General features: G+C 40.1%; 1 protein-coding gene across 1 annotated transcript in view; it reads left to right on the top strand.

Moving 5' to 3' along the window:
* The window catches only part of PHACTR1 (phosphatase and actin regulator 1), a 322202-nt gene that overhangs the window by 182455 nt on the left and 113186 nt on the right, over window positions 1–26561 (top strand). Inside the window, exon 4 of the mRNA XM_067292380.1 lies at window positions 12609–12773. Coding sequence (XP_067148481.1) covers window positions 12609–12773 — 165 coding nt within the window. The remainder of the gene's footprint in view (window positions 1–12608; window positions 12774–26561) is intronic.

A 26561-nucleotide genomic window follows, 5' to 3' on the forward strand; every position in this document is an offset into this window, starting at 1 on the left:
GTTTTGTTGGAAAATCGTTGAAAACAATATTCTTTACCTTCAGCAATGGGCTGAAGAATGTACAGCTGCAACACAGATCCCATACTCTTGAATGTTAGCTATCTTTTTAATACAGATTCAAGAATCAACAGATTGAAATGTTGCTAAGCAGACTTGAGTGCTTTGGAGGTGTTAAAATAAATAATTAGCATAGCACATAGTAATTAACTGCATCCTTAGGAGATGAGCCAGGCTTGGTAGTCTATTGCATCCACAGTCCATGTATTAGAAAGCTTCTCTGAAGTATTTGTGGTCCATATATTCCCAACAATATGGACCATATCCCTAATGTCAGCAGTCCATGTCATAAGGGTTATGCCACTGGTTCCTTGCCATTGTCTCTTTACACAAACTTTGAGCACAGCTGCTTTGACATTTCTAATTTTTAGATACTGTCTGGTCTGGCATGAGCACAGCACCAGTGCGATTTTCAACATGGAGACTTGGTCAACCTGCTTTGCTTTTGTTAAAGTAAATAAAAAAAAATCAGCACAAATGTTGTTTCTTATGCATCAGCTGAAATTGAACTGATGTAAAGGGGATGTGTGTCATACTGCTGTTGAGCTTTAGAGCTCCTTATTTTTCTCATTTGACTTTCCTATCTGCTTAAAATGTGAGTACTACTAAAAATTACAATGCTCAGCCTAAACAGTCAGCAGTGCAAATGCACGGGTGTGTGGATGGATGGATGGTTGAAGCTATTTGAACCAGAAGTTTATAGAAAGACCCCCTCCCTCTCCTCTTCATATGCACTAGCAAAACAAGGCGTTCTTATACTTGCACACCAGGTTTATTGGATAAGCATCTTTGAAATTTGTGGTTTAGCCAAAAGGAAAAAAAACAGGTGCAGAGACTTGAGTGGAATTTAGGATGTTTGAATCTGAATCTTAGCCTCTTGAGAAATAGAAGAGTGAGATGACTAAAGCTTTCATTAATATTTACAGCTCCAAAGCAATTGTCACTGGTTTATAGCCATAAGGGTGAGGGGTTGTCTTCCAGCAGTCTGCTGTGGCACCTGAGATGGGATTTGCTATCTCCCCTGGCATCTGAACTGAGAAGGGCAAATTTTGACTGTCTACTCTATGGTTGGCAGTCTTTGACTCCTTTAGTAGCCGCTGGAGAGAAGCAGGCTGGATATCAAAATGGGAGAGTAGAGGGGGGACTTATGAGGTTCAGTTATGTAGTTTCTCTTCCCTCAAAGTCCCTCCCTAAGTGGTATGTATAAACAAGCTAGAACTCAAAGAAGTACTTGCTTTTCTCTTTTTTGTATGCCTCGTTAAAATAAGGACAGCATTTTTGTCTACATTCTTTGATTTTAGGAAAGTATTCAGGGATACTAACGTGGGACTGGCTTTCTATGCATTTCCGATCATCTGAGTCAAATGCCATTTTCTCTGTGAACACCAGGTGCTTTTGCTGTGCATTCAAACCCATAAGCTTTAAAGAAAATAAGTTGGCAGAATAGCAAATTCAGTAAGCGATAAAACTTTGTGTCAATTTGCTAATACCTATTCTGACATTGCATATGGACTCAAAAAGGCACTTTTTCTAGATATTTTTATTTTTTCTTTTGTTTTTCTTTCCCTCAATCTTCTTTGGGCAATGGGTCCGTGTGTGATAAATACAATGAAAAATGCAGGCCCGTATTGTGGATGGATGCTAATTTTAGAAGTCAGCTGCTCTGAGCTATTCCCTGTGTTTAGTGGAGAAATGAAGGTGCTGTTCTTTACTTGCTATGACCATTCATTTCCGATTTTTGCATTATCATTGTTGTTATTGTGTACCCATCTCCATTCGTATATGTTTGTGCTCTCAGTACCTGGGAACTCATCAGCTTTGTTTTAACTTGTTTCCTCCCTTGTGGAAAATGCTGGGGAAGCTGATCATTCTGAGCACCGTCACAGACTTTGTGAAGTTGGAGATCCTTGTCCAGACATCATGGTTCAGGCCAATCTCTGACTTGCAAATTCAAAACAAACGTGTAAAGAGATTTTTGAAAATCATGATTGTGTGGCAAAGACTGTGGTTTAGTTGGAAGAGTGTATGTGTAAGTTTGAGCTTTCACTATGACTTGACAGAAAAGAATCTGTGATACTCCGAGAATGCTGTGCAGATATTTTGTCCAAAAGAATTCAGTACTTAAAATTGAGAACAGTGTTCCCCGTTGGTTATGTGGAGACAGGCAATCTATATTGCCAAAAACACTCAGAGAGGCTTGTTTTTTGTTTGTTTGTTTGTTTGTTTTAATCTACCTGGTAGCAGATAAACTTGATAACTTTGTGACAAGAAATTTTATGGTTTAGGGAAGTCAGATTTCATCAGTTAGTTGCTTAGACTTTGTCCAGTGCCAGCCGTGAAGAGGTGAAAAAGGATAGCTTTGTTTTATTTTAAGGAATGTCTGTTTTTTGTTGGGGCTTTATCCTATTTCTGTATTGAAATGAAATCTCCTGGAAGCCTCTATTAGCGTTACCCTCGCAATGTTGCAAAATGAACTGGACTGTCAAATTTCACAGACAAGTGCCTCTGTATAGGGACACCCTGTCACACTGCTGGCGCGCCCCGCTCGTATTCACGGTGCACAGCACGCCATTGCTCGCTCTCGCAAACACTGCAGGAAGGGGCCGTTCCCAGAAACACAAAGGAAAGCACTCGTTAAGACCACACTGTAATGTCTTCTCTGCCAATTTGTTTTTCTGTAGGTGAATTTTAGCTTCCCGGAAGGGTCCCTTTTACAGCTTTGGCCAGCAGAGTCCTCTGACAACAGTCAGAAGGAGACATGTTTCAGCACCCTACCAGCCTGAGGAACCATGCATAACATATTCATCTTCCTCACCCCCTCGTGCTTATCTCATTAATGGGCTCATCTCATGCAAAAAGCAGAAGGCCATATTTTGTCTTCATTTACAAAGCTGTTTTGATAGACCTGAGGACAAAATATATCCCTAATTCCCAAAACTGTAGTCCAGTCACCAGATGGCTTGGGAAGGTAATCCTACTCTTTATGACCTTTGCCATTCACCTTGGTATCGTCAGGTTTTAATCTGTTAACTCTCTGCTAACATTATTTCCATGCATGAAAGTGATGGAACTGTTTCAGTAGCTTTTTCAATGATACTGTTTTCTTGGCTCCCTGTAGTATTTTTTCCCCTTAGCTCTGATCTAATCACTTTCTCGTTTTCTGAGCTATTTCTGGTTGCTGGACTTGTAATTATTCATGAAGTTAAAGCTATGAGCATAGATTCTTTCTTTGACTGTGATGTTTCTTAGGTAGATATAGCAATTTGATTACCTGATTGCTTCCATCATATGTTAAAGGCAGATGGTTCTGTACTGTTCAGAGTAGCTAAAATGAACTAAAACCAGAGGTTTTCCTCTATCTAATGAGCAAGAACAATAGCCTGCAGAGTTCAGCAACCATGAGGCATCCCCGAACTTAATGCTAAAAAGAGTGGGTGAAAAAAGTGAAATCACAACTGTGAAAACCACACAGAAATACTTTGGGTATTTTAGCCAACAGTCTGCCATGCTTTATTAATGATTTTAAAGGAGCTGTGGGCATTTTTCCTCCCTCTGAGTATTCAGTTCTGTAATTTAAGCCTCTAGCATAAGGGCCTAAACTGAAATTCCACCACAGTTAAGGGTCTAAACTAACCTTCATTTGAATCAACAAAAGAATTCCCTCCTAGCTGTAGTGACAATTAGAACAGACCATATATATCTACATTTAGGTATTCAAAGCACAAATACATGGTCCTTCCTTTTAATGCCTGAACAGACTGTCTCTTTTCAGAGTCCAGTGAAACATTTTTTGCTAGGTTGTTAGTGATTTTTTTAACTCATATTCAGGCTCATTATAAATGTACCATTTGGTATAATTACTGTTTTCGTCTTGGCCAACTTCCTATCAAATTCTTTAAAGAACAGAAATAGAATTTTATTTTTCCCAAGAAAAGCAATGTAGAGATTACAAGGGAATGGTTTGAATTTCTTAGCTCTTCAGCTAGTTACTTTGTTGCTTTTCTCCTGGCCATGATAGTAATTTAAAACTTAATTTTTTTAATATGTATAATGATAGTGATAAAATGATATCATTGTGTTTAGAAGGTCTGCTGTGTTTAATGTTTGTAATGCCATTTCCTGAACAGGATTACTTTTAATAAGAGGGCATACCCCTCTCAGGTTTCTGAATAGTCTAAAGATGTGTCTTCTAAAGCTCACATTTTTAGTAAAATAAAATAAAATTATTGGCTATTTTTACTTATGAGAACTTCAGAAGATAAAGATCAGAAATTGCTCAGTTGATTAAAAGTCCCTAAGAAATTATATGCATTTAAATATTTATTTCCAGGGCTTCTCAAAATAAACAGACAGCATTTAGAGTTAGTTGTCCATTTTCTCAAGGGCTGAACACTTTACTCAGGGAGAACTTCCCACTGATTCCCATTAAGGGGCCTGTAGAACAAGGTGCTATTCAGTGTGAGCAAGTGTGTCTGCATCCGTCCAAATGGCGGTTAGGAAAATTATCAGCAGGTAGCAGAAGCCTAGCAAAATGTTTTTGATCAACAAGCCTGTAGACTGGATTCTGTTCTTGGATCACTTTTATATTTTGTAACTGTGTAGAATTTCCAATTCAGGCAAGTATAAGAGACAAGTCCAGCCATGACAATGTAATCAAGACCAGCCCCCTCAAGAAGACACTTTAAAGTAGCAAGTCCTTCACTGAAACAAAACTTAGGAAAAAATGTAATGAGCTAACTCTTCATCAGAAGAAATTTAGGAGCTGAAGATACATGGGCTTCAGTTCTATTTTTCTTATTGAATGTGTTTGATTTTTCTTATTGAATGCCCAACATTTGAAGACTTGCCTTGAGGAAGATAGGTTTCTCAGTCTTCCATAGCCTTGGGTTTCACAAAGAACTTGTGCTATGATGAGGCTTAAATCCAGATTTTGATCAGTCAGGGAATGACTCAAAGACAGTTAGGATTGCCTCTGTCTCTTAACAACACAAATATGTACAGATACAGCTGGGAGCCCTGAGCCACGGTGTTTAGTTCTGCCTACATATGTTGGGCTGATTATTGGTGGTGTTGGTGGGAGCTGCCCGCTTGTAAAGTGACAGCCACAAACACCACTCAAGCTGTTTTGCCTTGTAGCATTTCTTTTATTGCACATAATATAAGAGCCTTCAATTACAAATAGCCCTGTGGGTATGACTCACGTTCAACTTTCTCCTCTGAATTTTCTGGAGTTGTGAGATTTAATCTTATTCTAGTAGACTCTGCAGAATACATTTTAAGGAGGTTTAAAGAGGTTTATTTTTCTAACGCTGTGTGCAAGGGGCCATAGCTAAATGTCAGTAGGCAGGTCAATGATATCTTCTTGAGGGTTTGTTTTCAGTCTCAGAAGTTGAATGGGCTGCATGCAGGTTCATCCAGCTCCTGACATGTTTGTGCTTCAAGGCTGTTCCACTGCAGGTTACACGTGATGGTCTGGGGGCTTTCCAAGAACCTATTTCTGTCATGGTTACTTAGAAAGGGCCAGATTTGTTCTGTAATAGAGTTTTTAGTAGGGGAGCTGTGATTACAGTATGAGGATACCTTAGAGGCTATACCCTAGATAGGAAATTCTGCTTGGAGCCTGCCGTTCACCCTAGAACATGAGTTATTTATGCCAGTTCTTCACAGGCTGCAGCATAGCTCCCTCTCGCTGTGTGACCAGCCAGCTCTGCTAGTTGGGCTCCATCTACCCATCCATTCCCTCTGCTTTCTGGGGAGAGGATCTAGCTCATAGCGCCTCACCTCCTCTCTCCTCTCATGACACAGATATCCAATACCAGAAGTAAAAGCAAGTGACAGTGAGAGGAAGCAACTTTCCCCCCCTTATTCTCCTTTGTGTGCAAACAGACAGGATCATGCTCTCAATAAGTCAGAGCTGTGACCAGAAGTGTTTTTTTAATCCATGAGTGAAGGAGGAGAAGGACATATGAGTTATTTAATCCAGGGTAAAGCCCAGAAATAGCCTTGGAAGAAGGGCCTTTGTGCTCACAGACACGTGCCCTAACTCTTCAGACCATGTTTCCACTCGTGTTTTCTTTCAGATGGTAGATTTTGAATCCTTCTTTACAATAACACAGTTCCCAAGGCAATTGGGAGATGTAGACTTGAACTTTCTCAAGCAGAGAATAAAAGTGACCCTGTGATTCTCCTTTCTCCTAAACAAGTGCTCTAGCTGTGAGGCTGCAACAGAAAAGTCCCTGCCTTGCATCCCACTTCCTCTGCTTTCTTGAAAGCACCAGCGGTGCTCCTCCTCCCTGAGGGCTCTTTAGGAAAGGAAAGAATTCCCTTCCTTTCAAGGTGGAGTTCCTGCCCAAAGCAAGGATTCCTGTTATGTGTGTAATTGCCTTCCCATAGCCCCAAGAAAAGTAAGATCTCTGATTTGCCTCTGCCCTCGCTGTTTTTCTCCTGACTGCCTTTTGGTTGCACTCCACCCCTAGCGGCTGTTCTGGATCCCATTTTGGAGCAGCTGAGTCTCCATATATTGATGCCTGAAGCAGATTTCTGGATTCTATCCCCATGTCCAGGCACCCAAAACTTAGGAGCTGTAGCACTGTTTACTGGATTTAGTCTCGAATCTATATGCAATAAACAGTTAAGAGATGGAAAACACAGTGAGTAATGAGAGCAATAAGGGACAGACAAAACAGCTGATGTTAGTCAAACCTAATAATCCTTATTTTCTATAATTACAAGGTTTGTAGGAAGAGATTATGTAGCTATTAATGACATAACCTGATAAGGCTCTTTTGTTGCAAGTAATAATCTTATGGACTATGTTAAAATACAGAAAATACTTAGCATTTTGAGAAATTTCGTATCAATAAAGACATAGGGATGCATGCAATACAGTACAGTTTTCAGAGGTTAAAATATGGCTTTCAGATTGCAGTCAGCATGAATAATTAACCTTTTACGTCAAAATGTGGGGGAAGTCAAAAGCAGGGTCCTAAAGGGATTAGACCTCTAAAGCTATTCTTTGCACTTCTCTTCCAGCAAGAGAAACACGTATGCTGTGAAAGTGAGAACACAGCAGAATGCAGCACCAAAGCGTGATCTAATATCTGTACCAAAATGGGCAAATGTAAATGATATGAGATTCAGTTTACAGATACGATGTAAAGCGAAACACACCTGGGGAGCAGTAGTAATCATCAGAGATTTGGAACGTGTGAGTGCTGCTTAGAATACAAAGAAGAGATACTGGCAGTCTCTTCAGGGCTCATAAACTGACCATGCCAACCCATTCAGTGCCATTGCTGCAATGGCAAATGCATCCATTCAGTGGGAACTGTTGTCAACCAAAGAGGTAATCGTCCCTGTTTGGCAGTGCAGCATTTAGACTGCTGCATTTCATGCCTTGTCTTTTGTTGGAAAACAGACCTTAAGAAGTTAGGGAAAGTTTAAATGGGTGATTCAGGCAGTAGAGGGAGGGCTGATGAAAATTAATTCCGGGTGCAAAGGGAAATTAAAGGGAAATAATGCTACAGATGATAATGGAAGAGCGGAAAATGAAGCATTTTCCTGAAAGGAAAACAAGGGGTTTTTTTAATTGAAAGTGTTCCAGTTCAGGTAAAGAGAAGACATAAGTGCTCAGCAATTAGAGTAGCTGTTCAGGTTTACTGTCGTGTCAAAAAGACACATGGCCCTTCTACTTCTTGTGCTGAGCAGAGCTTTTAGAATAAGATCTGTGTGCAGTCTAACGTCAGGGATATTCATGGTGTAGAGTTCAAAGGAAACCTTGCAACAGGAGATCATTAGAAGCTAATTTGAAAAATGAAGACTGGTTGGATGTGGAATGGGAATAAGGAGCATTACATTGTTAATTTTCTCATTTATATAAAGGCATTATCATTAAATAAAATGGTATGTTTAGTCGATTGGATCTTCAGGGCCAAAATCATTTCCAGCCTGTTGCTACAGATTTGCACAAATGTAGCAGAAAGCACAATTTAGCCTTTGATGTTTCCCAGGAAAGCTTAAAATCAAACTTTGTGAAATAAACTGTTAAAATAATCATATATCTGAGTATGAACAATGAGAGTTCCAAAATGATACAAGATAAAACCTAGTGGTATTACCAGTGAAGAAGGTAATATCAGATTAGAGATTGTGGATGGGTGAGTTTCAGCCTTCAGCTATGAAATGGCTGTGTGCTTTCCTGAATGCAATAACAGTGATTTTTCTAAAATAGAACCTGAGCGATATTATATGTCAGCAACATTAATAGCTGCTGTGATGCCCATACAGACAAGGGACAAAACTGGTCGTTGTTCCCCAGCAAAACCTAAAACATTATATTGTCTCTGGAAGCAACTTTGATCTACTAAGCCTACTATGCTTCTCAAATCCAAAAAGTAGGTGACTCCAGTGTTGGCTCTTACTGGACCTTCTGAAAGTCAACATCATACTGAAAAATGTGGGAAAGTCATAAAAAATTACAGAACATATCCAAGATGGCCAGTCCTGTTTTGCCCTGGACTGTTACATTGGCTGTTCTGAAGAATGGCTTTTCACACTGCTCTTCCAGTCCTCGTGTCTATGTAGTATGTTATGACCCACAAAACTCAAAACTACTTTGACCAAAAAACCCCAAAACCCAGGCGTACCTTCAAAATCCCAGGCCAAAGCAAAAAAAAAAAAAAATTAGGGGAAGAGAAGAAATTAGCTTTTAGACTTTTTAGTTTTTAAAGTCTTTGTAGTATGTTGTAACTTTTGCAAAAATTCTTTTAAATCACTTGAATGCAAAATATGATTTATGATTTGCAGTGATTTTTTAAATGAAAAACATGAGTCTTGCTTAAGCCCTTCAGTCTATATGAACTTCAAGGTTCAGTCTATATGAACTTTGATGTTTACAGTAAAATCTTGGGAGCTGTCTCATAACCAAACAGCCTGTGAAAAGCTGTTATGTTTAGTTTTGCCAATGCTATTCTGGGATGACAGTTCGGACAGATAAAAGAAGTGAGAGGGAAGTGCATCTCCCTCTTGCCATGAGTGCAGGTCTTTTTGGAACCGTGCAGTGTCTCTCCATTTCCTCTGCAAGATCTCTCAGATCCTGGAATAAAATCAGAACAAGTTCCCAAAAGCAGAGAGAGTCAACAGTGATGGTGACCCATAAACATCATCTTGGATTTGTGACACCAGTCTAAAGATGAGACCTCAACAGTGTGACGGCAGGCACTAATGCATGTGACCATTTGCTTTTCCCAGTTCAGCAAACTGATCCAGCTGGGACTGCTTTTCTCTTTGAAAGCAGTAAATGTGCAGGTCTGGGTTGGTTTGTGTTCTTGCAAGTACCACCTTTTTTGGGAACAGCAAGGGTGTGAAACCAGCCCACAGAGCCTGCTGTCAGCAGTGGATGTCATAGCCCACACCTAGTCAATAATCATTAGGAGCCAAAAAGGCAGAGGGAACCTGGCCAACTCAAGCAAAAGATGCAACAGAAAACAAGAGTGCAGAAATACGGCTTTTACTTCTTGCGTCGCAGTCTGTTTTTATTCTTGCTTTATTAAGACTGTTGTGGCTTTATGTTAATGTAGTTCATTCCTAGCCAGTGATTATTATGCTTTGAATTAGCAGTGCGTTTGAAAGCATTTTTCATGAAAAATGAGATCGTCCTTCTAAAAAACAGGAGCGAGAGGAAAAAAGAGCTGTTATTTGCATTAGTTCAGAGCTGTGTGCATTTTGGAGAGGATGAAGAAGAGCCACATCATCTCTTCATGGCTGATGGAGAGCACAGCAGGACTCCTGGAATGCAGGAGAGCTCTGTGTGAGACAAGATACTGAAATTCAAGGAGGAATAGTCAAAATATGGAAATGGTTTTGACACTGTGTTTGGCTCTTAATGAACCTACCCTTTGGGTAAATTGCTTTTGACTCCAGTGTTAGTTTTGCCTGACCGTGAATCCATACTAGCTTGCTGTGAGTGAGTAAACCTTCCCAGGGCAGGGAGAGCACGGCTGGTGCGTAATAAGGCAGTTGTGCCTTATGAAGGGAGGGAAATTTTAAAGAATTTCAGTTCATTTGGGACTGGCCTTAGCAGTACCAATTAGGACCAGCTTTCAAAGAGCAGTCATTGCAGCTCTGAGGTCTGGTGACTGTAAGAGACTTCGGTAGCAGCACTGGTGGTTCAGGGAGGAGCACAGGAGAGTGGGTGAGCAGGCCAGAGGGGTTTCGTGATATTTCAGTTGAGGGTTTATGTATCAGAAAACCTAATTCGGCAGCAGTAGCATGTCATTCCCAGTTTGTTTGGTGGGCAGCTCATATGCCCCCAGTAAGGAAGCAGAGAAAAGAAAGATGAGCCTACTGCCTCGTTTAACAGCATCTCTGAAAAATCACAGTGGTGGAATACAGTGTGATCTTAGGTGCTTTAACTAGAGGCACCTTAAAAAGGGAGGAGGGGGAAAGGTATGGTCTCCTTGCATGTAGAGTCACGTGGTCTATACCCCATTTGGTTTTCAAAGCCCAGCACATTCCAGTGAAAAAAGAAGGTGTAAGGAAACTTCTGATTTCCTCTGCTTTTTACCCGCACAGTTTGTTCAGGCAATTTCCAGTTTTGCTGCAGCATGTCGCAGCCCCTGTCTAGGATGCTGTCTTGTACTGGGTGCTGTGAGGAAGAAAGGCCGTTGGACACCATGTGAACAGTTGCAACAGAATGAAATGCTTTGACCAGACCACCTTTTCTTTCTCTGCTCTTCGTGCAAATAAAATGTTCTCAGAAATGTCTGTCAGTCTCCCCACTATCCCGAAGAATTGTTGCTTTTAACCCTTCCCTATGAAATAGTTTGTGATGGCTCTCTGTTGCTGGCCAGCTCTTTTCTTTGGAAAGTTTTAGACAGCTGTATCTGGCAGTGATATTTTAGAGGAAAAAGGATTGTGTTGCCCATGGTTTTTTTAAAAAAGCAATAATAAAAAAACAACTTTCTTGCAAAAACATGAGCTCAAATAACTTTCTAGTTTGGAGTTCTGGTAATGGAATTGCCTTTGTGCAGGAGATGTGTCTCTGGCTATTTCATGAAAACTAAATTAAATTCAGCACACTTAAAGCCTCTGAAAAGTTTCCATTGAAACACAAAAGAATTTGCCAACTAAAATTTCTGATGATTCTGACAGTGTGGAGTAGATATTTTCATCCCTCCATAGCTGTAATGTTCTTATTGGGGTTCCCGATCGTGTGCTTGTGACGCAGGTCTAGATTTAATATACTACAGGTGAACTGGAAACACTGGACTACAGTCTTCAGTCTGGGGGTGATGAAGATCTGTGCCCCGTCTTTATGAGCCACACCGTGTTTGTGCAAACCATTCAAATCAGTTTTACTGGCAGTGTTGCATTACAACACAAGCCCAGGAAATTACATGATATTCCCTCAAAACAACCCTCCTGTATGCTGATTGAATTGTGCAGATACTCTTCTCAGGGAGAGACAGTGCATGCTTCAGCCCAGGACTAGGAGAGCTGTAGCGCAGCTGTGGCATGGAGAGCCCCTCTCTCCTGTGCTACCCATATCTTCCCACTGTAGGTTTTGTTCTTTGTAGTCCCAGCTTACGTTTGTCTGTGCCTCTAATCGCAGATACATTAATTTTCAAAAATATCAGCATGCGTGTTCCCTGTGAATGTGAGGGGGAGACCATTCTATGTAATTTTGGCGAGTACCTACCCCAGATTTCTCTTGCTCACTTGGGGAAGGAAGTGTAATTTAAATCCTTCAGGTTTTGGGGAGCTGGGGGGGGGTCTTTTTTTAATATTGAGAATATCATGGTATATTACAATGTAAAGATTTGTGCAATCTAAATTTTTTAACTGTGGGGAAAACTGTAACTTCCCTAGGGAATTCATCCTTAAGTGTGGACACTGTTAAAATTCCTGATGTCCTTAAATTAAAAGAAGGAGGGGAATGAGAGGCTGGAAGAGGGGGGTTGGAAGGAATCTTCTGCATTTTTAACTTCCTGGAAAGTTAATGTGCAGGTCACATTTTGTCACCAGGTAAACCAGGAGGCAGTCCGTTTTGTAACCAAGGTAGTTTTTAACAGACACGGTAATCATACAAGACGGTCTTTAGTCCTTGCTCCTGATAAATATTAGTTCATGCAAATTTGTCTTTCCCTTGCAAAAAGGAATTGCAGTATTTTCCATAAACAGTATTGCATCATTTCTTTGCAGCTTTCTCTTCCCCAATCTGTATCATACCTTTCCACCAGAATGGCTGGTGGATGGGTTACCAGCTAGAGCTGGTGTCTAGAGCTATGCAGAGCAATTTGTTAAAGATCATAACTTTACTAGTGTAATAGTCCATATTTATGTTCAATCTGATTGTTAACACTGAGGTTTACAGCAGAGCATGAATTCTACTGGAAAGGAAAGACAATAACATTTAAATAATAAAGACTTCTCCCCCCTCCCTTTTATTTCTGTAGCCATGGAAAATTTTGACTATCTGTGTGGTTCTTGGATAATTTATTAAAACATCTATTCCCCTTCTTTTTTTGTCTGTGTGTGTGTGGAAACTACAGCTGAGGAAGTGGAAAGACTGGCTGCAATGCGCTCAGATTCTCTGGTACCTGGAACTCACACACCTCCGATCAGAAGAAGAAGCAAATTTGCCACTCTTGGAAGGCTTTTTAAGCCATGGAAATGGAGGAAGAAGAAGAGTGAAAAATTTAAGCACACTTCTGCAGGTAGTGGTCGCAGTCGGGTTGGTTCGTATATCTTGAACTGTTTGCTCAACAAGGCTAAGCAGCAGTAATGCAGCCCCAATTTATACGTGCTTTTAAGGTTGTTGTAACCTGGCTGGCAGGGATGCCTCAGATTCTAAAGGATCTTTAATTTTGTTACCAACTGTTTCTTAAAAAGCTTTCTGTGCACTAAAACTAAAGAAGCAGCTTGCCAAAGCCACATTTTCAGGTTCTGATATTAGAATGAGGGAGTAACACAGAAAAAATTCTGTTAAATTGATAATTAGCACATTAGAGGTAAAGGAAATGGCAGTATAAAAAGACAGAACTAGTGGAGGATGTAGCCACGTTCTAAGTCTGTAAGTGCTAACAGAGGACCAAGAAAAATATGTGACAAAGGAGTTGACATCTTGCTAAGTAACTTGTGTAACCATAAATTAGCTATTCCTTTGGACAGTAGTGATGTTTCATTTGTTTTCTGAGGAAAAACAAATCTCTTTCCTTCCCCTGCCCCATCTCTATTTAACACTCTTAGCTTAAGACTTAAAAAAAAGAAAAGAAAAGAAAAGAGCATGAAAAACTGCAAAATAATGTTTTTTATTGTAAATTGGTCTGAGCCAGAATCCCAGATACAGGCACTCATTTTCTTGGTGGAAGTTTGTACCTGGCTTGGGTTTGGGTTTTGGTTTTTTTGGCTTTCTTATTTATTTAGAAGGCTTCTTTTCTTTGTTCCTCCATGATGACTAACAATTAGTGTATGTGTTTCTGCAAGTCCTGAGTCCGGATTGACTGTGAAAAAAACGTGAGTTTTCTTCTGATTTCTAATTGTTCTTGCTGGACTAGAAACAAAGCACTGAGGATCTTGCATCTTTAAGTGCCAGCAGAGGCTAGAGATACAACCAAGTTGCTCTCTGGCCTGCTTATTTCAAAATGGAAGCTTTTAGGGAGGACTTGCATTTACCTTCTGATACCCTAAGTCTGTACTCTTGCAAATGGCCCATAATCACACAAGAAGCATCATTTAGCTAAGTGCAAATTTTTGCATGAGCATGTGGTTGAATGCAGAAATAAGACTTTTCAAGGTCCATACCTAACAGCACTCTTTACTCTATGGTGTATAAGCTGCTCCCTGATTTGTCAGGCAAAGGCTAACGAATTGGGATAGATGGCTATATTACTCTGAGTGATGATCCTAGTTGTTGACTTGACAGTTGAGAAGCTATTGTCACCAGAATGACATGTTCCAGCAAAACAAATGGCTTGTCTTTCATATTCTGTATCATTCAAAACCGAAGTGCAGTGTAGCAGGGTTTCTGTGAAAATCATACCGCTCTTAGGCACTTCTGGATATGTGGACACTTCAGTGGCAATTAGTTTGAAGTTAGTTCAAGCATTCTGGGTTGGTTACAGCTAGTAGCATAACCACAGCAGTACAGGACTTAGCATGGCTTGCAAAAGCCTCCCTACTGTTTATTTGTATGGTTTATCCAGCTCCAGGAGCTGGGGCTGAGCTGCAAACTATGGTGGTTAGGCTGATTAGTGGGAAGCTAGGTCAAAAATGCCTGCAAAGTCTGCTGTGGGCATTACAATAACTGCTATGTAGATTTGCCCCAATTGCCAGAACGTTTTGAAAGTACACAGTGATTAAAACCAGAGGAAAAACATATATTTCCTTTTCTCAGAATAGAAGGAAGGTTTACCGGAAAAGCCAGCATATCTTCTCCTCCCCTGGTAAGAGGGACTTCGATGTCTGGAGAACTAATTTAAAAACAGGGTCTCCAGTTTGCAGGAAATGTTTGTTGATTGCAGTACTGGCTTTGATCCGAGTTGAATCCAAAACCTTTTTTTTTTTTTAATTTTCATTTCTAGTAAGCCAGCAGTATCCTGCAGCTGCTCTGCAAAATTGGTATTCTTGTCAGCTCCCCTGCTAATAGCTGCAGCAAAATTGACAAGGATGTCAAATGGCCTGAGCACTCAGCAGGCGCCGCTGGGAGAGATGTGCTCCTAGACTGTACCAGAGCTAGGGACCCCATGGTTTGCATCATTCCCACCCCAGGGGAACAGGAAGCCAACAGCATCCTACCAGCCCCGTCTCTGGAAATTAGCAGTATTAGCTGAACCCAGGATGTGTCAAACAAAAGACTTTGCACCCAGAAAAACAGCATTTTTTCACCAGAATTTCCATGAGCTGTAGTCTAATACCTCCAATCTCACTGAGAAAATTCCTTTAATTTTTATAATAAATCAAAGGACAAACCTATGAGATGGCATAATGAGAGCCAGCATGAAACTTTCTAATACGGGCTTATTTTCTTCTAGTGCGCTGATAAATGTGACGCTTCAAGAAAACCTCGCATTAGCATCCTACAGTCACGCACCCAAGCTTTCCCACCTGTATAGAACATCACTAATTATTAAAAATAAATACTCATACAAGTATTTTATTAGCCTCTAATTTGCTGCAACAATAGATTCAATTATTTTAAATGTCAAAAGTAACATATCATTGGGATCAAAATCCATGACCTTATCTATTGAAACTTCCATTGAAATTAATGGGAGTTTTCTTCTGGGAGAAGAGTGGAAGAAAGAGAGAGACAGGCTGATGCTTAAGAGTGAAAGGTTGCTTTTTTTCAGAGTACCAGCGTCCTGTATCTATAGCTTTACTTACTAGACTAAAAACTCTGTGTTAAGGATTGTTTGTTCAGAGATGAGCTGCTTTAAAATACACTTAAAGGCTCACTGGGCAAAATGCCATCTAGGTAATAAGAAAAGTTGTTTACTGATATCCGATAGCTGCATAAGATGAGATGGAAAATCTGTAGTTTGGTTGATGAAGAACCTGTACATTATGCTTATGTATGGTTCCTCTTGGCAAAGCAATGCTCACATTGTGGTATTTGAACATGTCAAGGCCTCCATCCTCCATTTTCGTTACTGTATTGTCACTGACTAGCAGAAGGTTAAAAGTGTGTATATATTTCAAACACTTTATATATTTGTAAGTTACCACCATGTGGTTTGATATCCCTATAGCAACCATGTAGAAAAGTTTATAGTTTGATAGTGCCTTGGTGTGGACTTGGTCATGAAGCTGAAAGTCATGTTTTCTGATGCAGACATCTAATGTTTTTGACTTGCAGTTGGTCTGTCTGTGGGCATCATCATGATGTGTTTTCTAGAGCAACAAAAGCAGGTAGGAAAGATCACACCATGGAATAGTCTGCTGTTATGGACATTAAATGTCAGATCAGCCCAGATCTCTCTTAGCAGCTGTCTAGATCTGGGGTTTGGTTTGAAAGACCTCTACTTCTATAAGGTACAGTATAAGGAGGTTGTTCAGAGCTTGTCCTGGGAGTGACAGACGGGCTCAATCTGTGGACAGACTCAATCTCCAAGTGAACAGGAAGAAAGATTATACCGTGTGATGTACACCAGTGTGCCCCAGCAGGGGCTAGAGCCCAATTAATGCTCACAGTAATTCTGCTCCTGGGCAGAAATAAAGTTCTTGCCAGCACAAAGTGTTTTTCAGTGCCAGGATTACAGATCCTTTTACCACAGAAGCTCCTAATGGCAGTTCTTTGATGGACACTGAAACTCCCACCATACGATAGAAATGCTCTTGGTAATGAAGTTATGTAGGGAATTATACAAAGAAATTAAACTCAGCTACAATGTTATTCATGCTATAGTCAAAGGTGTTTTTTTTAACTCATCTAAAATTTCATCTTGCACAGAAAGCATGAAAACCTTATGGTAATTAAGGGGCTGAGTGTCCCTGGCAGCAATGAGCAGTATGATAAAGCTGATAGCAAAATCTTTGGGAGTACAGTGAGACTTCTAAATGGCAAGATTATATCACTTGATGGAACTGTTTCTTTTATATGATGAGGAGCAGTCTGACTTATGGCAGAAGAAGCTGGGAGGAAACAGTGAATTTTCTCTGCCTGGACAAGTTTCCTTAGCTGGATGCAGCTGGGATGGCTCCAGCAGGCTGCACAATGCTTTTAAAGCCGCACCAAGCTTTCTTGTAATCAGTAAATCAGATAGCAAGAAAGCAAACTGGCTGGTCTCCTCAACTAGCCCTTTTCATCAATTTTAATACCTAGATCTTGTTCTGCTTGCCTTGATATGAATTTGAAAACAGTTCCTAGGTATGCTGTTGTTTCACTGCACTGCTGTACACATGCTGGTGAAGTATCATTTTTTGGCTACATTTTGGAGAAGGAAGTGCACTTTGTCTTCTGAAATAGAGGAGCTTGAGGGTAGATAGAGTTCTGAGTTTGGCTGAAATATTATTGAAGGGGTTTTTTTTAATCGCTGTATTCATAGAGAGCCAACTGCTTGGTCCAGACCATTACTGAGTTTCAACCAAGACAGGCAATAATTGGTCCCTACAAAAGAAAGAAATGGTATATCTCTTTCCAGGATAAATGCCTGTTTTCAGTTGCTTATTCCTTTGCCAAATTAACCATCTGTACTGGAATCTTCCATATCAGGTATCAACCCATGACTGATTTTTTAGAACCTTTTAGAAAAAAATATTTCAGATGTTTTCAGAAGTCTGAACGGGAGAAAAAATGTCTTGCTTTGCCATTTCACATTTCTGATGAAATTGGTGAATTGGTGCCTCCCTCTTCCCCTCGCCTTTGCTCCCTGAGTTGCAGTGTCTAGGCAGAGATGAAGAGAAAGCGTGTAATTTGTACATGGAGGAAACAATGACTGGACTGAGAAAAAGGAAGGAGGAAAAGGTGGGGACTTAAGCAGTCTGGAGAGAGCTCAGTACTTGTTAGGCAAAGCAAGGGATTCGGCAATGTATTGGCTGGGTACCTACGTGCCCCGTACGAAGAGTAGAGAAAGTCCAGTGCCTGAAGAAAGAGCTCCACAGAAGCAGTAGAGGATTATCTAAGACAGCCAGTCAGCAATATGAGAGAGAAAAAAGGAGGTCTGGTAAAATTCAGCTTTTCCACTCCTCCTAGGTACTTTGGAACCTCCCTTCATTCACATCCTGGATTTCCCTCCTAGAAATAACCACTTAAAACTTCTTTGACAGGGCGGTGAGGATGGGTCAGTACTTTGGTGCAGCAAGTCCTATATGCAAAACCTAGCAGGTGAGCCCTGTGACAGTGACTCTCCCACCTGGTGCTTGGAGTGCTGTCCTGAGAAGAGGGAATTCCAGCTCCTGCTTCACTGAATACTTGATGTGCTTAGTGTAAAACTGTAGATGTTAGTGTTTAGGAACCCTCTCAAAGGTGGGACTGGGGGATTCCTGGGGACAGAGACTAGGCCTGAACATAGTAGAACAGGATATAAGAAGAGCCAAGAGGCAAATCAGTATGAACTTGATTAGCTAGGTTGAGGAAGGTTGGGTTGGCACACTAAGACTTTCAAGGCAAGCAGGTAGGTGGACCTGCTGCCCAAGGACCATAGGACTCTAATCCTTGTTCATACAGAGGATGAGTCTTCTCTTGCTATCAGTGGCTACTACTGGAATAGCAAAAATGTGTGTGATTTAGTGGCTGAAGCCTGATGATGTGGATAGTGCCACAAAATGGAGCATCTGGGTTTTGGGGGGGTTTTCTTTTATGGCATGTGTACATAATTCTTCTGTTTACTTTGACTCTTGCTCATACTCTTTAAAGACTAAAAATCAAGTGTGCCAGAACTAAATTCATTCATGCAACCTTTAACTGCTCCAGTCCCAGAGTCTGTATTAAAATAGCCATTCATTTTATGCTCAAATACTACTTTTTTCACTTGTTAAGCCTTGGTGTTGTTCCAATCAGAGTAAAAGAAGTGGTCTATAAAAATTCTTGTGTCAATGTGTTTTTATAAGTCAAGTCTCCTAGTCAGCAGAGGAAGTGTTTAAATTTAGCAACACTTACACGCAAGGACTTCGGATGTTTCTGATTAATAACAAGAAGAAAATAAAAAACAGTGATAAATTTGTGCAATTAGAGGAGCTGCTATTCTTAAACCATCCCCAGATCATTTTATACCTACTGCTGATGATTTCTCACTACAATAGGTAAATATTTTGAACTTTGCTTTCCAGAATATTCCAAATATTAGAAATCCAGTAACTTGTTGCCAGTGCTGCTCTTAAACATTCCTACTGCCTTCTGTTTTTAAAATGATTGCCTCTTGTGTTTTTTCATGTAAAACTGTCTGACTAGCTGTTAAAATATTTGTACTATTCATGTTATACATTTGCTTGATAATCCAAAAGGGAAGTGTTGGCTAAAGACCCTCTGCTCCTGTCCCTCATACTTTTTGTCCTCCCCTTCTTCCGGCACCCAGTTGTCTCCCTACTAAGCCTTTAGTTTTAAGCAGGTGACCTGGGGGTGCAGGTTCCACATGAGAAATTTTGGTAGGTTTTTCCAAGTGCTTGTCAGATTATAGATGTCTATCCAAAAAGCTCCTTCTCTATATTTTCAGACTCTACTTTGAAAATAGTAGTTTTGTTTGTGTCACTAGCTAGCAAGGCTAATGACTGCCTTTTAAAACACTTCATGATTCCATTCTCTTCTCCTGAATTTTTGTCTAATAACAACTGGCAACAGGAACACTCGTTCTTCCCTGTTTTGCAGTCCTGCGTGGAAGAGGTGTATCTGAGTTACAATGCCTCTTGTACTTTCAAATCAGACTGTCGCTAGATCTGGATGTGTTTTTTTCCTTTATCCTCTTTCGCTGATGACTTGTAAATGTTAATCTGGACTGGTGTTGAGCAAGAGAGTGGTGACTCCCTTGTAGTGCAGCTGAGTCTACGGTTACGCTGCAGTCTGATGTGCTACAAAGTCCTGTTCTCATTCTTGAGTAAATCTATTAAGGAGACTGTGTAAAACTTCCTATAACCCTTTTGATGTGAGCTAGTAAGCAAATAACACAGACACCGGTCTCAGGTATTTTTGGAGTGCTGGAGCTGCTCATGGAGCATTAATGTATAGTTGAAAATCACAGATAATTTCCAAGATTTTGGGAGTGTAGAAAGAAGTGGCAGTGGATGTAAATCATAGTGCAAACTTCCAAAAATGTTCTCTGATTTTTTGAAAGTCCATCAATACAACCCCTTTTCAGAGGTACCCAGTAGTTCTTTGTTCATTGTTTTGTGTTTGTTTTTGAGGGAGGGCAAACTGTTGTTTTCTGAAGGAAAAAGTAGCATTTTACAGGAACTTAGGCTGTTCAGAAGCATACATTGACTTAGGCAAGTATTTTTATCTAAAGGAAATTCCAGAAAATAAACACGATATATTTCAGTATTTCCTAGATGGATCTTAGAAGGTTTTTATTCAAATTTACATTTCTTTTTCAAATTTGAACTAGATATTAACAAGGAAAACTAAGAAGTTAAATTCCAAATATGAAATGGCCTGACACAGAGGAAAACATTTTTAATTTGAGTTTGCTGAAATATTACACCAGCTCCAGGACTGAATAAGCAATAAAACTACATTTTAAATTTTATTTTTGCATTAGTTCAAAATTTCACATTTTATATATTCTTTAGTTATGAAGGGGGGAAAAATTCATCATCTAGATCTAAATGTAAGTTGCCCTCTCTGCATGCAGTAGCATTTTCTTAGTATCTTTTAAAATGCTGGCCAGGAGTTTTGCAAGAATTTGTGCAAAACTATAGAGGATTTTTAAACATTTGGTCTATTGTCTTTCTATAGAGTGAACAAAACTAGCCTGTGTATTTGCTTACTGCTATGGAACCAAAGAGCCACAGAGATATTTAAACCCAGTGGTCATTTTCAACCATGCAATTAGACTAAGAGCCCAAAGCTTATGGTAGGAGAAAACATTTCACAACAAGGCCAAGCACAGGGTGACCCCTGCTTCTTAACTGCTTGAATTATAAACCATCATCATTTTCAGATTTTGCATTTTAAATAGAGCAAAGGAATTCAAATGCTTAGTTATGTTCAGAAGATGCAGATACGATTTTTACACAGAAGGCAGTCGTAGCATTTGTCTATTTTTGTACCTGAATTGCCAAGTGGAAGCTTCTGGTAAAATAGGGGGAGGGAGGAAGGGAGAATGTTTATTCCACTCTAGAGCAGCATCATTCTGCCTTCTTGAAATCTGCTGCAAAGCATATTTCCAGGAGTTAAGAAGTGGACTTTACTTAGCTGGACTGAAAATGCATTTGGAGACTGTTGTAACCCCTTGCCAGCTGTATGCACTGCTTTGATGGAACATTTGAGATGAGGCCCTTCAATGTGTCCCATCTTACCGAAAAAGGATGTTTAATGAGGCTGTTTGGGTTTTATGCTAATTACATTTCCAGCTGCTGTGAAGATTATGTGAGGCCGCCCAAACTGTAATACTGTGACATAATTCTACAACAATGCATTCCTGTTAAAATAATATAATGATACAATTAGTCTATTAGAGAATTTACAACACATTTTGAGGCTTGAATACATGCCATGCACACTCTGTTAATATCATAAGCTTCTGCTTGTTGTGAGGATTAGAGAATAACATTAGTTGGAGATGTTTCAATAAGTGTTTTACCAACAAATTAGCAATAATTAATAGAATATTTGGTTTGGGGGAGAGAGAATCAGAGTGTCTGGAAGCAGCTCATTCGCCTGTAAAAAATTGTTGTATACGCTCAGCTGCTATTTCAGTGACTCGTGAATGTACAGTCCTCATCAAACTAGGCTTTTACAGATTACTTTAGAATGTTTTTATTTAATAACAAAATATATTGAAGCTTCTTTTTATTTTTAGAATGCATTTGAAGCATGGAAATTAATTACCATCTCTCAGACTGCTGGTCTTTGTTCTTCAGGTTTTTAATGCCCTTTTTAAAGATGTGGGGGAAAATAGGAACATTTTAAAGGCATTTGGTCTGTGGTAAGAAAAAAGACATAACAGTACTGGACAGTTCTAAAGCCAGGTTATCCCCATGACCAAAAACCACTGCTGGTTCTTTCTCTCCCTTTCCTATTAGGAAAGAGATGAGGATAAAGCTGGCTGGTCTCAGGGTAACAGAGCACTGGAACAGGTTGCCTAGAGAGGTTGTGGGGTCTTCATCCCTGGAGATATTCAAAAGCGTCTGTACATGGTCCTGGGCAAGGTGCTCTAGGTGACCCTGCTTGAGCAGGGGGATTGGACTAGATAATCTCCAGAGGTCTCTTCCACCTCAACCATCCTGTGATTCTGTGATTCTACTTTTAAAAAACTCATACCCTCAGTCATTTTCATTCTTCCATCAAAGAAACAGTCATTGAATATTACAATGCAAAGTTGTCATCAATAAATGGTCTGTATTACTCAGGAACATGCCCTGAGATTCTGAGGAGCCTGTCCTTGGCATGGCAGGTTTCAGGTGTTTCTGCACCCAACATCTTCTTTGTAACTTCGCTGGTTCCACTGTGGTTTCGTTAGAGGTGAACCTGGCCCTTCTGCTTCCACAGGAATGAAGTGGAAAACCTACTGTGCTTTTCACATAGTGCTGTCGGGTAATTTCCAAAAGGGAAATTTCTTAGATGCCTTCACCACAGGCTGCTGTTGAGGAAGTTTTATTCCTAGAATACCATTTTACTCTCGCTCAGTGTTTCCTGCAGCAGAGTAAATGAAGCAAGAACCCCTGAGGCCAGAGTGGTAGTACATCGATTGACTGCTACTGTATCAGTGACTTGACTGACATCTGACCCAAATTTTGATTGGGAAATGGGTTCTTACAGTAATTTGAACATACAGGCCCCTGGCTGTAATCTGATTGAATTTTTTTAATGACACAGTAGCTGCCCAGTGTTTGGTTGTTTATGAACTGCAGTAAAAAGGCACGTGCAGATAAATGAGAAGAAATTTGCAGTAGGGATAAGAATCCCAGAGTTGGGGATCGGAAGGGATGGCAGTCACCTAGACAAAGCCATGGCCTTCATGAGCTCTTTCCAGGGCTACTGGGGCGAATATGTTGAGGAATAGTAAATTGTTGCTAGAAAGAGAATGTGAATTGCCCTTCATGCAAAGGTTTAACAAGAGAAAAAAAGGTTATGAATTGGGATAGAAATGTAGCTTGATAACATTATTTTCTTAGAAATATTGGTCTAAGTCTGGCTAATAGTAGGGCTTGTTTATACATCGTAGCTTGGGAAAGTTACTCTGAATTATTTAAACTATAAATATAAAACAGATTAGTTATATCACCATAAACCCTTGGGTGGATGTTTATTTAGTTTATAAACTCATTCATTCTATTTTAATTTGTTAAGGCCAATTCAGTTCTGAATTAAAATGTCCGCACAAGTGTTTAATGTAGTATTACTGATCCTCCTTGCATTATTTAATTCAGATTACTTTTCCTGAATCTTGTAAGCAGCCAGACAAGCTAGTGTGCAGGAAAGAGTAGAACAGATAACTACCTTACCTGCAACAAGAGATGAGATCTAGAGGCTATATTTGGTGAGAGTTATACCTAGCTACTCCTGGACTGAATTTATGGACTAGGCCAAAGAAGCATGAGATGGTGATAAGAGCATTTGATGAAGAGATAAAACTGCTAACCTGAGTCCCAGTCTTGTCTCCTTAAAAGTCTACAGATAATTACACTGCAGATATTGCCAGACTTAACTGCAGTTTCACCAGGTCTCATCTCTTTTTTTTGGCCAGTCTGTCAGTGTGTGGTGTTTTCTTTAGAACTCCAACTCATGAAGGCAAGTAAGTCAGAGAGCACCTTGGATCCCATTAGTAGAAAAGATTTCTGGTTCATGTGACTGCAGGAGACAGTCTTCGAAACCAAAAGCACAGGGAAAAAAGTCTCAAATTCTAATCAGTATTTAATCTCACTATTTTGAAGAACCTGATGGATTTTTTGAATGTTTATAGTTGGTTTTACTGAAACCAGTTATATTTTCAAAGAAATATTTCAGTTCTATAATACAGAGTCTGTTTAAAGAAGACTGGAGATAGTTAAAAATAAGACTTATTTTGGTTTCCATTGATTTGTTTAGGTATAACGCTACCTATTGTTAACTGCATTTGAGTTGTTTATTATCTACAGGATGTTCCTTTCATGAGGGCAAGTTCAATTTGTCTTTCTGTCCCCCTCACACACTTTTAGAAAACAGTAAAGGTAGAGTAGATCTAGGACATCTGAACATCACTCACTATTCCTTTCGTTCTTGCTGGAGTGGCAGGTATACGTTGAGAGGCTGAAAAACGGGTTTTCTTAGAAAGTCTCCTATTTTGCAACTGGATATATACATGCAGATATTTTAAGGAGCAGACCTTAGTTTCCCTTTCGTTTAAGGTTTTAGTTTGGTAATTAACATCCTTGATCCTTTAAATCTTCCAGAGCTCTATGTATATCTCTCAAAATTAATCAGGCAATCTCAAACAATTCTGCTTACCAAAAGAGGCAGTAAAAATCAGCCTTTTGCTGTGGTGAATCATACTTTTTCAACTTAACCAACAGCATTATTTGTCTATGTAAAAGAGAAATTACTAAGAAATTTACATTTGCCACTAGCTACCGCTTGAGCCTGAAAACACAAATCCATCACCTCCCTATGTCTTGCAGAAGGCTCTTGGTCTGTATGTGCTCTTCATTAATTCCTTAGTTAAAAGTAGCATGGGACTGACAGCTGAAAGTGCATAGATAAGCAGTACTCCGTGTAAGGTCCAAACAGTGCCCAGAAATGCTGCTGCCTGAAGATGACATGTATTTGTGCTGAAAATAGTTCACAATACGTTTGATTTCCTTCCTGCTGAAGCTGATGAATTCTCCCCGTCTTCTTCACTGGGTGCAGGGGGTGCTTGGTAGGCAATTGCTGAATGCCAAAAGCCTTTACTCATATAGACTGCCCACGAAGGCTTCTGCCAGCTGTACAGTCTCCCTTTTCAGGTGTTTTGTAGCTAAATGAAGATGCTGGGACTCAGTGGGTGCTCAGCTCTTTGCAGTAGTAAGCTTTGTGTCCAGGATGTGAATGTGTGCTCAAAATGCAGCCTTGCCACCCTTTATATTAAAGTTCTGCCTGAAAACACTTTGAAGCCCATGAACTTTCTATCACCATTATCAGGAATCAATGCTACATTTACACTTGCATGCTGGCACTTACATTTTCAAAAATATCCCTAATATCCTGTGTGCTTCATGAACCTGATCAAAAGCCCGGTAAAAATGATCGTTGGATTCCCTCTGGTTTTCATGGGCCTAGAATCAAGCCTATATTAAGTAGCCATACTAGCACTCCTTGCAACTTCATTATCTAATGAGAAAAATATGCTACAGGCAGATTAAACATCAGTTAAAAGATGTAGTTGGCTGTGAGTGAAATACTCGGATGGCATTTGGTCTAAAGTTTAGACATGCCTGAGTGTTGGGGGGTTTTTGTTTGTTTGTTTTTTTCCCCTCACCAGCTAGTGGCTTTTGGGCACATCATCTCTTCTGGAGGATTTCAGTTTTATAGTTGTGGAGGAAAAAGACCTAAAGTTCCATCAGCAACCAAACTTATGAAACCTGATTTCACATGGCTTGCTCCCTCTGGATCCTTTGGTGTTTAATCATGATGCTAGGAATGGCAATTTGGATCTCTCTCCTCTACCCAGTTTCCTACTTTCATTAAACTTCAGGAATGTAAAAGGTCTTCTCCCCCTCCTGCCAGTTTGGCTGAAGTTGGAAACAGGTGGTGAAGCTGTCAGCTGGGGGAGAGAGAGACAAGAGAGCCACTGCTGCTACTAGAAGTATGCAGGAATAGTTGGGAGAAAATAGGCATTGTTTGTCTGGTACAGAAAAGGCTACCTTGACTGTTCTAGTTTGAGTCTGGGAGATGAGTTTGGGAGAGTGGCAAAGTACCTGGCATCCTTTTACAACTTCAGTCTTTACCCCAAAAATATCTGGAACACCTGACTTCAAATTTATTTATGTAAGGAAGGCAAGGATCAGAACAAGAAACTTCTGGGAAATTTGTTTATGGAAATAATTTGGGATTTTATGATTGGAGAATCCCCTCCATTTCTCCATTGGAGAACCACCCCTCCATTTGCCTTGAAAAGAAGCAGGCTGGGAGGAAAAGATACTAACAGTTCCTGGGGAAGCTGTGTCACTGTAAGAGAGAAGTGCTCCTGAAGCGAAACAGGAAGGAGCAGAAGAACCCAAGGATTTCTGAGGTAATCAGTCTCCTGGGATGAAACATAACTTTGCTAGTTGGAGGAACTCACTTCAGAGAGGTTCTCAAAAGGCAAGAGCCAAGGGACATGAAGCTACTCTCACGTAGAAGAAAATCCCAAATTAATCCATGGAGTTCTTTGACGTGGCATTATTTGGAGGAAAGAAACTAGAGATTAGTAAAACTTAAAAAAGATTATACTTGCCTGTAACTAGCTATATAACAGTTACAGTCTTTCTATGAGAATGGCTGTGAATGCAAGAAACTTTCTCTCCCCATTTTGAAATTGGAAAAGGGCTTTCCAGCCCTGGTAAGCTTTAGTTAGCTGTACTGCAAAGAGAACCAGTACCCCAGCCTTCATGGGGTATAAAGGAGGGCAATATGTCAAAACAAGAAGGGAAAAGAAAAGGAAAGGCAGAGTTATAGCAGCAGTTTCTGGAGGCGCAGTGACGATTCCAAGTGCACTTGCACTTTTCTGTGGAGCTCATCAGTGCTCCTTGCAGTGTGATGGAGCTCTGCGCTTCCCCTTTGCCTGACGCTGGTTATAAATGAGTTGGGACATCACTTCCCAAGCTTCCAGGTGTTTGATGGGACATGAATGGCAGTCCATAGGCATGTGTAGGTTTTGGATCAGACCTCTCTCAGCCTGAGAGAAGGAATGAAATTT

Source organism: Apteryx mantelli, chromosome 2 (genome assembly GCF_036417845.1).
Source record: "Apteryx mantelli isolate bAptMan1 chromosome 2, bAptMan1.hap1, whole genome shotgun sequence".
NCBI classification, from domain to species: Eukaryota; Metazoa; Chordata; class Aves; order Apterygiformes; family Apterygidae; genus Apteryx; species Apteryx mantelli.